Source organism: Solea solea, chromosome 19 (genome assembly GCF_958295425.1).
Source record: "Solea solea chromosome 19, fSolSol10.1, whole genome shotgun sequence".
Classification (NCBI taxonomy): Eukaryota; Metazoa; Chordata; class Actinopteri; order Pleuronectiformes; family Soleidae; genus Solea; species Solea solea.
In genome coordinates, this window is record NC_081152.1 from 14,540,995 (window position 1) to 14,559,341 (window position 18,347).

Here is an 18,347-nt window from a genome sequence, read left to right on the forward strand (position 1 = left end):
TTAATCTAAACGCGTCGCTCCCCAATTAGACAATCTGTGGACAATTCATATTCTTAAGAGCCCCCATTTGTCTTGTTTTCTTCTGTTGAATCAAACTCAAGTGAATCAGTTTAATCAATTTTTTTTTTTTCACTCTGGACTGTGATAGATCTGAGCAGGACTGAGCTTGACTAATGGACACTTTCAATTGAAACTGTGAGTCTGTCGCACGAGGGCTAATTGTGCTGTGTCAACAACCCCGGGTCAGCACAGGTCGTTTACGGGGGGGGGGGGAGAAAAAACCTCAATGAAAATGTACATTTCTTTCAGGGGTAACGAGAACGTCTTAAATGCTGGTGCTAATATGTTTGTGTTTACATGTGTGTCAACAAGTCGGTAGAATTGAAGAACCTGAAATGAAACCATTCATTTCCGAGCGGTTTAAAAATGTGGTCTCGGCAGAGGACGGCATTTGAATAACTATCACTTCTCTCTTTCAGATGTGTGTTGCTGCCCGTTTTTGTGAAATGTGAAATGATTCATTGATTCTGTGCAAAAATGGTTCTCAGGTTCATAACAAGATTTATAAGGGAAATATACTGATAAACACTTACTTGTCCTCCACCACAGAGTGTCCAGAGTTTTTAGTTTTATGTTCTTTTGTTTGTTTGTTTGTTTGTTTGAATTAGTTTTCTTCCTCCCCGAGTCTGATGTGAATATTGCAAGTCATTGTGATAATATAAGGGTGAAGGTGAATGGGAATAATAAGAAAAATCTGATTTCCTCTTCGCTTAGTACAGAAGAGTATTAGTGCCACATGTAAAAAAAAATTAAATAAAACAGCATGAATTCTGAGGAAAAGTCAGAATTCTGCCATTTTTCTTTAATCTCAGAATCAAATGACAGAATTCTTAGATTAAAGTATGACTTCTTAGATTAAAGTCTGAATTCTGAAAAAAAAGGTCTGAATTATGACCTTTTTCTTAAATCTCAGAATTCTCAGAAAATGTCAGAATTCTGAGATTAAAGTCTGAATTCTGAAAAAAAAGGTCTGAATTCTGAGATTAAAGTCTGAATTCTGACTCTGATCTCAGAATTCATGCTGTTTTATTATTATTTTTCTTTATTTGAATTTGAGGGTTTTTTTTCTCTTGTGGCCCTAATACTCTTCCATAGATTAGCTTGTTTATTTGGACCCATTTTTAAACAAAACAAAAAACAAAAGAGATCAGTGAACAGTTGTGATGGCAAGTTAAATCATAATATTAATTTGGAGCCATTAAATCTGTCCAAAGCCATTCATGTATGAATAAATGTTTTTTAACAACTACTATTGTTGTGACATTAAATATTTAACAGACAAAAAGAAATGTATGCAAGAACAAGAACACGCAGCAGTATACAGTATAAGCAAAGGACTGAAAATACAGTTTTACAAATGCATTTTTTTTAAAGTAATTCGACAGTAATGAATCAGCAAAAGCGCTTTGCTGTAGTTGCACTTGTTTAGTTTGGCACACGCCAGTCAGGAATCATGTGTATTCATGTGTATTCATGTGTATCTGCTAATAACAGACAAACTAAATATGAGGCCTGTGTTGCTTCCAGAAACCAAAATGAAACTATAGACTTCATTCTGCCTTAAAGTGGCTGCAGCCCCTTTTAACTTGCCCCAGGTCATGTGACCCCTCCCCTGGCTGTGCCAGCCTGAGCTCACACTGGGGGTTGGCTGCTGGGCAGCGCTCGACCCTCACACGGGTAGTGAGGTTTTTGGAGGACGGTGGTCACCGCGGGTACAGGCTGCTTGTCCCACTCTCCCTGGAGAAAGAGAGCAAAAATGACAGCAGTATGATTTGATGTGTTGTTGTTTGGGCCCAGAGATTTTCCAAATCAAGTCAAAAACAGGCGCCGTCCTTGGTGTGCAGACAGCAGGTTTTATTGGGGTAATTGCACAGTTGTCACCAGACAGTGTATCACATGTGCAAAACTACACTCGGGGGCACATTTTGGTGTTTATGGGACGGGGATTTAAGATTAAAGAAAGGCTGCTTCCTTCCCCCTTTTCACTTGGCCTTTACTAATTACCCCCCCCCCCCCCCCCCCCCCTTGTTCCTCCTCATCGTCTGTGTGACTAAGCATTATAGCATAGTAGTAGTTTTCGTACATCATTTCCGTGTTTTTCCCACTGGGACACAGAACACAGCCTTGTTTAAATGTGTTTATGTTGCACAAATAATGAACTGTAGCGATTCATCGTGGATCATTTCTTACTGATTATAATGTTCTGCTCATTCAGTCGTCGTGGAGTAATTGGGGAATGATGGAAAAGAAGGTGGTAAAGCTGTTCTGCGTCGCAGTAGATAACTGATAGAGGACGTGTACTTGAGTTAAGTACATTTAATAGTTAAGAAATCTCGTTTTTGGCGATACCACTCGAGCTCACCCTCCACTCGCCTGAGCAGATGGTGAGCTCCAGTTAGATGAGGCTTGTGCAGCTGAAGTGCCATCACTTCTCCGTCGTTGCAGAGTAGATGGCAGTCTGCTGCGAGGCTGTGACTTTCAGCTGGTGATTTAAGCTCCGAGTCGTCTTTGTCCAACTTCACCGCTTCCTTAAAAACCTTTAAAACTCTTACCAATAAAACAGGCTCCTGTCTGCACTTTCCACAACAACCAACACTTAGTGCTGCTGATGTTTGGAGTAAAAAGCTCTAGATTCATAATAGTAATAATGATTAGAAGAGGACATTCGATTTATGGGCCACGTTTTTATGATTCTCAAAGACACTTGAGCGTTCAAACTGTATCTTCTTGAGTTTATTTCACTTTATCTAAAAGCCAGCCTCATGTTAGAGCTTAAAACCACTTTTCTGAACCCACATAAAAACTGATATTGAACACAATGTTTGTGTCCAAAATGAGATTAGATTCATCTCATGACCAATCCTCCCCATCACTTACATCTGTGTCATTTGGAATGACATCGGGCTTTAGCAGCATTAATCAAACTGCGATGATGGTTTGCTGGGATGTTTGCTCATGTTGCCAGGCCCCTGTAATTCTCAATCATGGGTTTGTGTGTGCGTGTTTTTTTTACTTTTACCAAGTAACAGCTACCAATTTTGTTTTCTTCAACAAATATTTGAGTATATGTATGTGAGCTATAGAGAAACGTAAGTCCAGAACGTGTTGCCAAATCTTCTAAACCACTATGTTATCAGGTGAAAAACAGGACAATGTCACACAAATCAAATTAGAACACTTAGATGAGTCATGGATCAATCAAAAGTCTCTATTTTGGTAGAAAGAAGGAAAGACCTCCTATTCAAAGGATCTGTATTGCCAGTAGTGACATTTTGACTGATAAACAGAGAGTAACTTGCTGATCAACTCACATGCAAACCACAGCAGGTATAAGAATACTTTAAGTGCGTATTAGTTCATTTAAATATCTATATTAAAAATCACTTCATACAAATTCACGCACACAAAAATGGGTCACAATATTAAGTTAGTTGTCCATAATGGTTCAGGCTACATGATAACTATTACATATTGATTTTACAGAGTCTCAATAATGTTGTATAGAAGGGAACCCATGCAGTCACTAATAACAGAAACACACTGTGACAAAGTACCTGAGATAATAGGTATAGGTACAGTGTAGTATATTAAAGGAAATGGTCTACGGTAAAAGTCAGGAGGAAGAGCCTCCTTGCTGCAAATGGTGAAAAAAAAAATCCTCATGCTTTCCTGCTTTTCTACATTAAAAATAGATGTCAGTTTAGCCTGTCTCACACTCACACACTTGTCCAACTGCTGTCTGGTTTTGAACTTGGTCTAATTGCTGTCATTGCCAGGTCCTTGTGTGTATGTGTGTGTGTGTGTGTGTGTGTGTGTGTGTGTGTATTTGTTACCAATTTAGGAGATTTCCTGGGCATCCGCAGCACTGACCTTGTCAGAGCCAGTATAGTCCTCACAGAGAAACCAAACCCAGGTCCTAATGAGGCAGAACCTCATTTCTGTAGGCACTGGTCAAGTTGACGGCTGAGATTTTAATTGTGGTTAGGTTAAGGTCGGGGGTCAAGCATGAACGGTTATGGCTATAGAGATAATGTTTTGTTTAGAGTAACCTCTGTGTGCCTGATATTCCTTTAACCTGTGTACACCGCACATTATGGGGACGCGTCTTCCTATAATGTAAATGACTACGGCTTAAGGTGAAGACATGTTTTAAAGTTAGGCTGAGGTTAGGATTATAGGTTAAGGTTAGGGTCAGGGTTAGGATTAGGTCAGTAGTGAGTTATCTCCATGTCCTCTGAAGTCTTGGAAATCTGTGTGTGTGTTTTGGAGGGAAACTCACAGGAAAGAGACGTGCGCTCGACTGGTTGCAGTGCATTGAGATGGGCGCTGTGTTGTAAAGGGAGTCCAGCACTTCTGCAGTGAACGCGTCCCACTGAAGCTGTGAGTATTGCTCTGTCACGCCGACGTCTGCGCACGCACACTGATAATTCCCTTGAAACCTGGAGGGAGGACGGAATGGCGTGAGCAGAGGGAGCTTGAAGGGAAGTCAGTAAAAATAAGAATGGGGGGAGAAATTCAAAGGGAGCAGGTTGAGCTGGGGTTATGGGGGGGACACAGTCTCGCTTTAACAAAAAAAAGACAAAAAAAAAGACAAAGCAGATGGTTCTTGAGATTAAAAGAAGTAATCACAACTTCTGTCCCTGGAAGGGAAGGAGGAAAACTAAAATAAAAAATGCTTAGTCACACAGAAGATGGGAAGGAACAAGACAGAGGGGCGAAAGAAAGCAATACAGAAACTGTTTTTCTACCTGTTCATGAAATCAAAGTATTTCTGCAGGTATCCTGGATCGACGTGGGTTTTGCACAGTTCCAGCTGAGTCCGAGGGTAGTAGTGAATGTAGTTGACACACATTTCCTCCATGATGCCGAAGCCTCCCTGAGGGGGACAGAGAGATTTAGTGTTAGGTGAAGATGTGGTGCAAAGATCAGGTGCAGAGGTGACACACGAGAGAGTGAAGAAAACACAGTTGAGTTTGAAGAGAGAGAACAGGGAGGGAGGACAAAGAGAACGACTCTCAAGGTTATGCTGCGTGCAGCGCTCAAGGTGAACTGAGGCAGAAATAAAAATACAGTGCTGTCTATCGACGAGGTGCTGCTCACCACCGTAGGCTTGCTCCTGTCTTCTGTGTTGAACGTGCACTTTGTTATGAGGACGTCGCCCTGCAGCATCAAGCACAGACACGGCAGCAGAAGCTGAAGATGATTAAAGATCATTGGCGGAAGAATTTTAGAGAACCAGTGGCTATTTCAATGTTGTACTTACGGGTAATACGTTCACCATCTGTCTGAGAACTCGGATGGTCTACAGGAAAGAAAACACGCAACATGAATGCAGTGTCACAGCATTTATTTCAGAGGTGTCTTCTGCAGCACGTCCCAAAAAATCTCAGTGGGGTTTGAGGTCTGGACTCTGTGGTGTCTCGTGCTCCCTGAACAGTTCTTTCAACAATTTGAGCCTGATAAATCCTGGCAATGTCATCTTGGAATAGTTTAAAAACCAACCTTATCAGGACCAGCAGTCAAAACCTGGTCCTGACAAGGCAGGACCTCATTTCTGAGGATCTTTTTAAGTTTAAGGCTCAGATTTGAATCATGATTAGGGTTAATTATCAACCGGTTATACTTAAGGTTTGGGGGGAGGCTTTGTTTAAGTTGTTCAAATGAAGGGAAAGTCAGTGCAGTGTCCTCAGAAGAATATCAGCACAAACTGTGTGTGTGTGTGTGTGTGTGTGTGTGTGTGTGAATGGTTTGAGTCTTCATGCGCTAATGATAGCTCACAGGTACTCTCAGATTAGTCTGACATCGACAGCTGGAGATCTTATCAGACAGTCTGGCAGATGTCCTCGCTCTCTGCCTCAGGATAAATAAAACCCCACAGATGTCACCTGCTGTCTCCCAACAATGGTTCATGTTGTCGTTTGTCAGTCAGTCGACGGACGGGAGAGGTTTTTGTCCTTTGTGCCGTCTGTGAATGACTGAGATAACACTCTGTTACAGCTCGTCGCTCGAGTCGTGACTTTATCTCTGTGTCAGCCTCACGCAGCAGAAGATGTAATAACTTTCTGTAGAATGCAGAGTTAATAAACTCAAATAATCCATGATCCACATACTGTATGTAGGCGTCCAGTGAAAAGAGCGAACGTGCGTGTGTTTGTGTCATTAAAACCTGTGCACAAAGGTCATAACCAAGAGTTTTATATAAATCACCTCTGCCTTTGTAATTATAGAATTGTTGCTGTATTGATATTCTTACACTTAGCTTGCTAACGTTATAACAGTAAACCTATTTAACAAATGAGGATTTAAGTGACCAGTGATCAGCAGTTCTCTTTCAAAATGACAGAAAGCAACTGTGGCCTAAATAGTATAAATTGTTATGATAGAGGTTTACAGAAGATCAGGTCTGAAGACCACAGCTGATGCTGCTCCTGCTGCTTTGTTGAGTGTCTTGTGTACCTAATAAAGTGGCATGTTATGTTACATAACTCTATCTACTTCTGTCCTTTCCATTCTCCTTTTCACTCACCTGTCCTTCACTCACCCCCCTCCCTCCCTCCCTCCCTCCCTCCTTTTCTCTCCTCTCTTCTACCCCGACTGATGGAGGCAGATACACTTTGAGTCTTGGTTTCTTTCACAGATTTCTTCCTGTTAATTTTTCTCTCTCCACTGTCACCAATTGCTCAATCATTGTGTTGTTGATAGAATAAACGTCAGATCTTGACCTTACAATGTAAAGTACCTTGAGATGAATGAATTGGCACTATAGACATCTTTTTATTTTTATTTGTTGGACCAAATGTTGTGCTGATCTTCCTCATTCGTATACTGTGTGTACCGCCAAACGTTGCAGTATCACTTAAATGAGCCAAACTGTCGCCATGACTGACACCGTCGTTGATTACAGTGAACGGGGCTCTGTTGTTGTTGCATGCTGCACCACCGCTGCTGCTGCTGCTGCCGCTGCTGCTGCTGCGACTACATCACTTTAACATTATAACGTGTGCATCACTCTGCTGCTAAGTGACAATTTCCGACACTGTTTACCCGTGTCTGACTGCCCTGATGTTTTTTATTTTCAAAGACTGACTACTGTTATATATTGTGTTTCAAAATGTTTCTGACAGGAACCACTGGATCTTTTTTTTTTCTCTCTCCTTATATTCAGTGTCAAAGTCGAAAGGAAAACAAAAAGCTGTTTATTTCAGGTGCACTCTCTGCACTCTGTGCTGTCTCTTCCCCTACTGTTACTCACCTGGTAGTGTGTACTGTAGTGTTTGTCCTCCTGTACCACCTCCAGCTCTTTGTCTCCCCTCACCAACACTGTCCTCACCCCACGTCCTGCTAAATGTGTGTGCAGCTGGGACGCAAATATATAGATTCCTCCTGGAGGCAAAGCCTAGATGTACAAACATAATCTTTTTTATTAGTCAGGCTACTTAAATATTGAATGGTGGGTAGGTTGTGTATACATACAGTCTGGGTGCACTTAGAGGTGCAGTAACCGCTGAGGTAGAAGTTATGTTGTTTGGGTGGAACAGCCATGAGAGGAGTGTAAACCAGGCCCAGCTCCATGATCCCGGCATCGTACTGCCTCAGGCTTGGGGTGAAATGCAACCGTATCCCCGATGAGTCATGACGGCCTGTGTTCACAACACCATACAATATTAAATATGACAAGAATACAAGAAGATCACAATACAGGTATTAATTCTATAAAGGAAAAGAAAATCCTTTATATGGGTTTACATGTTTAACTATGGAAGAGTATTAGGGCCACATGAAAAAAAATAAATTGAAAGAAATAAAAAAAAAATTAAACAGCATGAATTCTGAGATTAAAGTCAGATTTCTGAGGAAAAAAAAGTCAGAATTCTGAGATTAAAGTCAGATTTCTGAGGGGAAAAAAGTCATAATTCTGAGATTAAAAGAGTTCTGAGAAAAAAAGTCATAATTCTGAGATTAAAGTCAGATTTCTGAGAAAAAAAGTCATAATTCTGAGTTTAAAGTCAGATTTCTGAGAAAAAAAGTCAGAATTCTGAGATTAAAGTCAGATTTCTGAGGAAAAAAAGTCATAATTCTGAGATTAAAAGAGTTCTGAGAAAAAAGTCATAATTCTGAGATTAAAGTCAGATTTCTGAGAAAAAAAGTCAGAATTCTGAGATTAAAGTCAGGTTTCTGAGGAAAAAAAGTCATAATTCTGAGATTAAAGTCAAAATTCTTAGAAAAAAAGTCAGTATTCTGAGATTAAAGTCAGAGTTCTTAGAAAAAAGTCAATATTCTGAGATTAAAGACAGAGTTCTGAGAATAAAGTCAGTCAAACTTTAATCTCAGAAGAATTCTGATTTAATCCCAGAATTCTGACAGTTAGTCTCAGAATTCTGACCTTTAATCTCAGAATTCTGTCCTTCAATCTCAGAATTCTGTCCTTTAATCTCAGAAGAATTCTGATTTAATCCCAGAATTCTGACCTTTAATCTCAGAATTCATGCTGTTTTTCTTTTTTTTTTTCATTCTTTCATTTTATTATTATGTGGCCTGAACACTCTTCTGTATTTAACAGGTGTTGCATTTCAGAGTAACTTCTCTCCACTCACGTCTTGATGAGGTTTTTGTGAAACCTCAGTTTTGTCTCTCTCTTAGACAGCAGTAGAACTAGATGAATATTATATGAAAAAGAACAGAAAGCAAGTCTGACGGATGTGCAGAGAATTACAAAATAGCTAAAATAAAAAAAAAGGGAATATACATGTGAGTTCACAGCAGGACACAAAAGAGACGGCAAATTTTTACAGCCAAGATGAAAAAGTATATTTCAGTTTAAAAGAAAAACCCTGCAGCGTCCAGGACCAGATTCAGAAAACCCTGCTGTTTCTGTGTATTCAGAGTGATGTGTGTGTGTGCATGTGTGTGTATGTGCACTTCTTTGTGTCTTGTGTACTTAAAATACCAGATATAAGGAGAGGATTGTGGTAATGGACCTCCAGACGAAGGAACCTGGAGGAGCCTAGTCCACCCATGGGCAACCCTGCATCAGACGGGTAGTAAAAAGCCTGCAAACACACACACACACACACACACACACACACACACACACACACACACATTGAGGACATTTTCTATTAATTTATGCAGAGCTGCTTTGAAGTTATTGCAAAGACACATATCACATTGAGATGATCAAGCGCTGTGGAGTAAAAAAAAAAAAAAGCTTTTAATATCCTCATGATATGCACAAGTTGTGGAAGTTACACGTGTTAGAGTAGGGAAGCTACTTAGGAGTTTGACAGTTTAACATCCACAATTTACATTTTCAGAAGAAAATGTGTATTTATATTGTACAGGTTTCAATCTACTACACCAGGGGTGTCAAACATACAGGATAATAGTTTCTTTTTCAGTTCCAGATAACTGTGAGTATATGTTTTGTGCCCTCGTAGATCCACTGTGATCTGAAAGTTTGAATGCACATGTGTAAATGTGTAAACTAAGGCATGATATTGTGGGAAAATGCACTTATTTTTCCTCAACAAATTTCAGGTTCATCTGTTGATTACTTTTTCAATGAAGTTAGTAGATTTAGTCCTTATAATGTCAAAAATTGTAAAAATGAATATATGTATATATATATATATATATATATATACATATATATACACATATGTATACATGTGTATATATATATATATACTTTTTTCCAGATGTTCAGGGTGCCTTCTCTTTTCTAAATTAAAAAGTAATAATATGTGTTTTGGTAAAATGAACCAAAGTATATTCAGAGATTCTGCATCCTCGCACGTTCCGTTTCCATCAAGAGAAAAAAGAAATCACCTGGTGCAGTTGTGTTCTTGAGGCGTACATGTACAGCCTATTTGACGTACAGGTGTTTCTCACACTTCACTGAAAGAAAGCTTCATTTCACACACAGCTGGATGTCTGAAAATTCATTTGCAGGCTCGTGTGCTCCCCCCGTGTGAGAATCCTCGAGCTTAATTCCCCCTCGTCTCCACGGGGGGAGACACCAGGTGGTGATTGAGTCTACTTTTAGAAGTCTCTCTCTCTCACACTGTAAATAGAGTTCCAGATAAGAATCTTCCTCCCTTGATTGAATGTTTATGGTGTTAACCGTGTGTCTTTTGAAGACAGAAACAGAGCAGCCTTTTTTTTTCCCCTATCGTTTGTGTCGATGGCGCTTTAGAGTTCATTATGGGGCTAAATAAACGGGGGAAATTGATTGTACCCGTGTCATTCCGCTGGGAACCTTAAACCCGTAACACTCTGTCAAAGTGGTTCAGTATCTGAGGGAAAACAAAACGGCAGAGATAATAATAACAGCCTATTTAAAAAAAAACCAAAAAAAGAACTCTAACCACCTACATAATTTAAAGCAGCAGATTATAAGAAAGTGATAAAAACAGACTGTTTAACTCATTTTATCACACATAATCCTTGTAGTGATTAGTTAAAAGCCTTTGGGGAAAGTAATACTTATCCCTTGTTTCTATATTGCGAAAGGTAGTTTTCCCTCATATGGATCCATCCTCTGGGACGTCAGTCAAATGTGAGGTATCTTTTTTTTCCATCTTTTACTCCTTGGATTTTGAAAAATGTTCTGCTCATCACGGAGAGAAAATTATTTCTGACTTACTGTCCCTGTCATGGACGTCAAAGCCTCAAAGTGAAAGAATTTTCATTTAATCCTGATTCTTCTACCGTGTCTTCACCTGTTTCTGAGAAAGGCCACCGGAGTGTGACGGAAGAAAGAATTGTTTTATATTAAATCTTGCTTTTATATGTAATGGTAAAATCCTTGGGGGACTGGCTGTCTCCTCTCTTCTCCTCTCTTCTCCTCTCTTCTCTGTACATGAGTGTCTCTCTTCTTCAAACGGCCTTAACACTGATTGTATTGTTTGATTGTTGTTTCAGTGCTGGGGCATTTGAAACAACACTATTAACAGGTGATGAAAGACGCTTGGATGTTTCTCCTCCTAATCCTGTGTTACCAGCTCACAGAAAGCAACCTTTTTCAGTCTTTCCTCTCCTTCTTTTTTGGCAGATAATCCGGTAGCAGTGGAGGAGCAGAGCAGTGAAATATGGTGACAGGCTCACGGTTCCTTGTCTTCTTTTTGCTTTATATGACCGGCAACAGGCTGCTTCTCTGCCTGTCTGGTTGGTCGCCATGTGAAAATGGCAGAGATTTAATGCCTTTTAAGTGACTGAGTGAGTGAATGAATGAATGAATGAATGAACGGCTTGTTAGTCGACTTTTTCCATAAAGGGGAAACACGTGCACTTCTATATTACAAGCCATAGTTAAATCTTAATGTTATAGGCAGCCGTGATGATTATGAAAGAAGCAACGGATGAAGTCGGATGATGTTGTTGTGCAATGTGACTCGTCTCAAAGGAATCATTCACCAATATGCATTAGTATTACTAGAATAGGGGTAATATTTTTGAAACATTGTGCTTCCCAATCTCAGTTTTCCCACCAGTGACACTTAGTCCTGTTAGTGTAAGTGTTAGCAAAGATGGCGGACACTGTTTACGTTCTGGGAATGAGGTCCCGTCCCTCTACGAGTGGGTCTAAAAAGTGTGGAATTAGTGCTGCAGTTTCAAGCCTCGGACCAAGTGTCACTGGTGGGCACGTCACAAAAAAAAGAATGAAGGTGTCGCTCAATTTTTCAAAAATACTACCCCTATTCTAGTAATTCAAAGCAAAATGCAAATCAGTGAAGTATTCCTTTAACTTGGAAAAATAATGTTGTAGTGTTATAAGTTTGTAATAACTTTGTAATAATGTGTTTTCTGTTATGCTGTAGTATGCTGACCTTCAGGGCTTCCATATTTGATCATATTTCGAGCATTGCATTCTGTGACTGCACGTAAATAATGTTGTATTTTACATTTTACAAGATTTTCATTTAAGCACTCCATTCGGAACAAGGGCCTCTCTGCATGGAGTTTGCATGTTCTCCGCATGTGTGCGTGGGTTTTCTCCGCGTTCTCCGGTTTCCTCCCACAGTCCAAAAACATGCAGATTTGGAGGATTAGGTCAATTGGACACTCTAAATTGACTGTAGGTGTGAGTGCGGTAGAAAGTGGATGGATGGAAGATTTTCATTTATTTCCCTCTTCCTTTCTTAATCTATTTATTTATTAACTGTGATGTACAGCAACACTGAGTCCCAAGTGAGTATCTCTAAGGGACAAACAAATATATCCTATTGTATCGTGTCATTTCCAAATTAGCTTATGTATAAATGATGTGGCATTAGTTCCTGCTATATAATGGTCCCTAACTGAATATAAAATCTTTTATTTAAATTTTGTTTGATTCTATACCATTAGGATTTATGGAAAGTTAAAAAAAAAAAAAAAAAAATGTCTGGAATAACTGCATCATCAGTTGCTGTGGCCCCAGTGAGTGGTTGATTCTTTTTTCTCGTCAGCAGAAAGCAGGCACACATGTCATTTCATTCATTCCCATTCATGTGTGCACTTGAAAGTGTGTCTGTTCGGTTCATGTCAAGTAAGTTTGTGAGTATTTTGCGTGCGATTGTGCTTCCCACACACACACACACACACACACTGTCTCCGAGCTCTTAATAGACTTCTGCTGCATGTGGGATCAAGGTTTTTCTGCTCACGCATCAAGGCTGGAATATTACTCCTGTAGGAGTTTTTGTTTATCTCCTATAATAGATCCGAGGACTGGACCGAACCGAGCCTGATTCCAAGTCTCCCTCTCTCTCTGTAGAAAAACTTGAATATATGAACATGTTGGCATTTGTGTATGTTCGTGTGGGTGCTCGTCTATTTTAGTGATTTGAGGAGGGGTGTGTTTGTGTGTGTGCTTCCGTTTCCCGTCATACCTCAGCACCCATAGCCCATGCAGCCAGCACATGGCGGCAGAGGTTGAGCTTGCCCGGCTTCATCTTGTCATCACAGGAGCCGCTGTACTGTGGCACGTCACGGATTTCCGGCGAACACTCAAACACCTCCATGTGATGCACAATGGCCTCGTTACCTGGAGTGATCACTGACTCATACTGACAGGGAGAGGGAGAGGCAGGGAGGGAGGGAGAGAAGAGGAAAATGAGAAAGTAATGTTTGTTTGTGGTTTTTTACTGCTTTAACTCTTAGAACACAGAGCATTTTAGCTGCTTTTTTCCATTACTATGTTTAAACACATAGAGGCTATAAGAATTATTAAAATTGTGTTGAATTTGTGAGATTTGGAAATACGCCACAGTTCAAAGTTCACCTGGCTCCTTTTTATGAACAAAAACAAAAGGGAAAAAACAGTCCATTTTGTTGCTTCTTTATATCACAACTAAAAATGCGATAAAAAAATGAATCATAACTTTGACCCAACAACACATAATAAACACATTTTTTAAAGCCTGAATATGTGACCTATGTGTATTATTCCCACAGCAATTTACCAACATTAACTAAGGGTTAAAAAAAAGCTGTGGCAATTTAGCAGACATGTATGATAATAGAATTAAGATAATCTATTGACGACAGTAAATACACAAGATCTGTTTCAAGTGTTGGAACTAGGAATGTGAGGTGACATATTTGTCTATGTTTTATTTCCGATGATTCATGTTTCGACACTGCAGCTCATGTTTTGTTTGGCCCAGCTGGCAAACAATGAGTGTTTAGCGCCGCTTGTGCACAGACCTCTATTTAAAAACACCCACTCTGCTCAGTGTAAATATACTCCATGTCAACTACTGCCATTTTTAGCGGCATTCATACCATAACAATGTGGTTCTTGGGCATGTTTGCAGGCAGCTGCTGGATGAAGCACCAGTAGGTGGTCTCTTGATTTGGTATGATGACATTTGGCGTGACAACGTCCAGCGTCTGCACATCTGGAGGCAGAGTGGGAGAGGGCAAGTCAGGTCGCAGCATCAGTATCCTCTGTATCCCCGTGTGGATCCGGGACAGGTTGAGCTGCTCCAGCGAGGCGAGTGGTTTGTCCAGGAAGCCGTAGATGACGTGCACAGTCCCCTCCTGAGCAATCAAAACAATAGGAGTATAGTGAGGGTGTTTGATTGCCACAAAGCAGTGCGGAGTATTTCTAATTTCTCTCTGATTATTATTTGACTGGAAGGCAAAAAAAAAAAAAAGAGTGAACTCTCCATTACGTTGTCATAGTGATGTGCATTGGTTTTTGTGTCAGGAACTCAGTGTAATGTGGTGCCATGGAAACTATAATTGTGGCAATGCTTCAAGAAATTGTCCTGATTGTTGCACACACATAGAGCCTTAATACACATCACACATGCTACACACACTGAAACACCATCTTCTCCACCGTCTTCCTCTTCTCAAGTCGCCAAATGCTGGCTGTCAAGTTCAGTCACTTGAGGGGAGACAGTCATTTGTTTTCTCAGCGTGAGGCAGCATCTGCCATGTCATGTTTTCTTTTTTTTTTTTCCTGAGTCATCTGCTGAGTTGTATAGCAAGTCATTACATTATATGCAACAGTACGTCTGTATATGCACGAGGTAGAATAAAAGCATTTGAAATCTGTCAACGTGAATTACACCTTCAAGTGCTTCACATGGCAAATTAACAAACGTTATTAGTAGAATACAAAACGTTTGTTAATTTAATTTATTCATGCGCACAAAATATTAATTTGTTTCCATGAATTACTAATTCATTCCCATGAAATAGGTAAAACGTGCGGACAAATATCTCTGTCCATCCCGAAGCTTCAGCCCTCTTCACTCACTTTACCTGTGCAGGGGACTAATTAGTATTTTGTGGGAACAAATTAGTATTTCATGATTATGTTTTACCTATTTCGTGGGAACAAATTAGTATTTTGTGCACACGTTTTACCTATTTCATGGGGAACAAATTAGTATTTCATGTGCACGTTTTACCTATTTCGTGGGAACAAATTAGTATTTCATGTGCACGTTATACCTATTTTGTGGGAATTAATTAGTATTTCATGTGCACGTTTTACCTATTTCGTGGGAATTAATTAGTATTTCGTGGGAACTAGTTAGTTTTTCATGTGCATGTTTTACCTATTTCGTGGGAAGTAATTAGTATTACATGTGCACGTTTTACTTATTTTGTGGGAACAAATTAGTATTTTGTGCGCACGTTTTACTTATTTCGTGGGAATTAATTAGTATTTTGTGGGAATTAATTAGTATTTCACGGGAACTAATTAGTATTTCATGTGCACATTTTACTTATTTCGTGGGAATTAATTAGTATTTCGTGGGAACTAATTAGTATTTCATGTGCACGTTTTACTTATTTTGTGGGAACAAATTAGTATTTTGTGCGCAAGTTTTACCTATTTTGTAGGAAGGAGTTAGTATTTTGTGGGAACACTTTTTTTTTTTTCCATGTCATGTCTGGAATAACATCCCGAAACATTATTTGAAAAACTGAAAATTCCTGATAATGTCAAGCACGAAATCTTTTATATGATAATAAATGCTCTGACAGATTATGCAACTCATACCAAATCACAGTTATGTCTAGAAAACACGTATTGTCACCATTTGCAAAATAAATATATTGCATAAAGAAGGATCGAGACCAAGCCCACACACACACACATACCTCAATGAGGTAGTCTCTGGGATCACAGGTACTGAAAGGTCTTTTGAAGAGCAGGTAGAATCCATCCGGTTTCTGTTTGGCTTCAATCAGCTCATAATCTTGCTGGCTGTCCAACGAAACGTGACCCTCGCTGTCACTCCATGCATCCTTATGACAAAACATTCTTTTTTACACAAATGTTCACAGTATTTGTGTTGAAATCAGACTATAGACAGACATTCATGTGTGAAACCTTCCCAACCTTCTACGTCTCTTCCCAGGAAGCTTTGCAACAGCGCAGTCTTATCTGCATCTGTTGTGTTTCTCACATGTATGTGTCCAGAATAGCACCTAAGATGTCTCCCTTTATCTAGTCCCATCTCTGTCCCTCTTATATAACCACTCAACACCTTTGAAGCCAAACCATTTTGAAAAAAATACATCCACTATATAAAAATAAATCTGAAAATGTGGGCAGTATAGACACAGTATTATGTGTGTTAGGGTTTAGCAGACGATAACTAAATACATTACACACTACTATAAGCATGTACATTAAAGCCTACATTGAAAAAGGTTTTTCAAAAATAAATAATCAGAATTGATGCTTAAATTTTATCTAAAAATTGTTGTTTTTAAAAAAAAACATGTGAAATGAAAAACACCATAAATTGGATTATTTATTTATTTTAGTAAGATAAGACAAAAAATCCTATTAAGCACTCCTCGGTTAAAGAAATCAGTGTTTGATTTATTAAAAAGATCTGTGTCTGAAAACACGAGGCACTTTACACGTCTTAATCAGGGCAGGATTCAATTTTGATATGCTAATATCTGCTAATGATTCCCAGATGAACTGCGGCTATTTGTGCAGTTTGAGTGATTTTCAATTAGCAGAGGCTCAATAACATCCTTTGTGACTATGTGATCAGGAAGCAAGTCGTCCGCTGGGCTCCTCGTGCAAAAACCCACCAATCTCACGCCTCGGGGACCACAGACTGATGAGGAGTGCATGTATTTGAAAAGTGAACAAAGATTTTATTAAGCAGAAATCTGCTGCACATACAGATACAGAGCCTGGCTTACCCCAAAGAAGCTCTTGGTCCCAGTGTCCCACAGCACTACGAGGTCAGCATTAGTCAGCTCCCCGTGGTCGGACATCCCCAGCACCACGCCATATCTGAGCTCTGCCACCCTCAGCTGCATGTAAACCTCCTGGTTGTCATAGCTGATGTTCCAGGCCAGCTGGAGCTCCCCGCGTGGGTCAAGGGGCACATGGAAGGGCATGGGGAGAGGCGGGAGAGGGATGGAGGTTTTCGGTTTGAGGTTGGACATGTTGACGGCGTTGCTCGGTGCCTGGTACGAAGCAACTAAGATGATCATTAGAGTAGCCAGGGCGGTGAAGTACATGATGGTGATGTCCTGGAGGCGAAGGTTCCTGTTGAAAATCCTCATCACCCTTGTGACCGTCAAAATCTTTCACTTCTTTTGACTCTGCAGCAAGTGGAAGGTTTTTCTCCCCACACTGCAGCTCATATATACTGTAGTGCAACTCCCCAAACTCACTGGTCTTGCTACCTTGTCAGTTCGTAGACTCGATATTTCCCGCGGAGTGATCAGACAGTTTGTTTACTCTCTTCTTCCCATGTGTCTTCTGTCCTCTCAGGGCCTCGTGCCCTGAAAAGTTTGGCTTTTCTTTTGAGTATCACTAACTTCTTTCTGTCTTCAGGTTTTCTCGGTTTCCGAGCCCCGGTTGGTAATGGGTCTTTCCTCTGAGCAGCTGCTCTGTCTCTCTCTGTCTTATCCTGCTTTTTTTTAAGAGACTCCTCCCTTTCGAGTTGTCTGTTTTTATCCAGCCTAATGGTATTACGTTTGTTGAGGAAAATTGGATTTTATTCTTGAAGCCCCCGGGGGTCAACCGCTATTCTGAACATCTGCCAGCCCCTAATTGATCCAAATGCAACCATGGACATTATCACAATCACTTTCAACTAACTTTATTGTTCACTCCATCTCTGTCTTTTATGCTTTAGTGAGCGTGTATACGTTTCCTGACAAAAAGCATTCCAATAACTATACTTCTTTTTGGGGGGGTGGGGGTTCACTTTTAAAGTGGATTTGGGGGCAGCACGTACACATGGGGGTGTAAACAAGGCACTAATGCATGAGGCTCTTTCCTTAAGCCACCGCCCGAGGCTGCAGAAGACCTAATCAAACTGTCAATTATATAGGTTTCAAAAGCAAGAGGGACACATTCATGCCGGTTAAAAAGGTTAACTAGAAAAGTGTTTGTGTCTACGGTGGAAACACAAGCCTCACAATGGACAAATACTGTAGATGTGGGACAGAGATTTGAGTTAGTACTGAACACGTTTACTTGGAGGCCGTCGATTTTATTTTAACTCTCAAAACCAGACGTTTTATCTGCATTACTGACAGTTATTCAGAAGCAGTGATACATTTCTTTCTGTGCAGTTTATCCGATCACAACAAGGTTGATTTGTTTTCTACAGACTTCCTGTATGTAGAGTGTTTCACATAATGTGCATTTTGGTTTATTGCCAAAAGAGTTTGTCACAAAAGCAAAGTGGTGTTTGGCCAAATGTGTATAGGTTTAATTTCAGCCGATTGTATCGCGCAGGTTGATTTTCATCGGTGAGTTCTCCCCACTCTCACTGAACGGCGAGCTAATCGTATGTTCC

The 18,347-nt window shown here is 40.1% G+C and overlaps 1 protein-coding gene across 1 annotated transcript; it reads right to left on the minus strand.

Moving 5' to 3' along the window:
- Window positions 1-1,076: 1,076 nt before the first annotated feature.
- Window positions 1,077-17,602, minus strand: dbh (dopamine beta-hydroxylase (dopamine beta-monooxygenase)). Its single transcript, XM_058617306.1, has 12 exons — window positions 16,732-17,602; window positions 15,667-15,813; window positions 13,828-14,085; window positions 12,933-13,109; window positions 9,008-9,110; window positions 7,534-7,700; window positions 7,313-7,456; window positions 5,324-5,362; window positions 5,161-5,220; window positions 4,809-4,936; window positions 4,340-4,499; window positions 1,077-1,797 (listed from the first exon to the last, which is right to left on the minus strand). The coding sequence occupies exons 1-12, from the start codon at window positions 17,098-17,100 to the stop codon at window positions 1,693-1,695; spliced, it is 1,857 nt and encodes a 618-aa protein (XP_058473289.1). The 5' UTR covers window positions 17,101-17,602; the 3' UTR covers window positions 1,077-1,692.
- Between the last annotated feature and the right edge of the window lie 745 nt (window positions 17,603-18,347).

Bases quoted from the DNA above. Each gene is read 5' to 3' on its own strand.
- dbh (XM_058617306.1), bottom strand. From the start codon at position 17,100: ATGAGGATTTTCAACAGGAACCTTCGCCTCCAGGACATCACCATCATG. The intron at 9,111-12,932 runs GTATGACGGGAA...GTGTGTTTGCAG, and splicing joins CATGGGCTATGGGTGCTGAG to GCTTTTTACTACCCGTCTGA. The intron at 4,500-4,808 runs GTAGAAAAACAG...TCCTCCCTCCAG, and splicing joins TACTTTGATTTCATGAACAG to GTTTCAAGGGAATTATCAGT.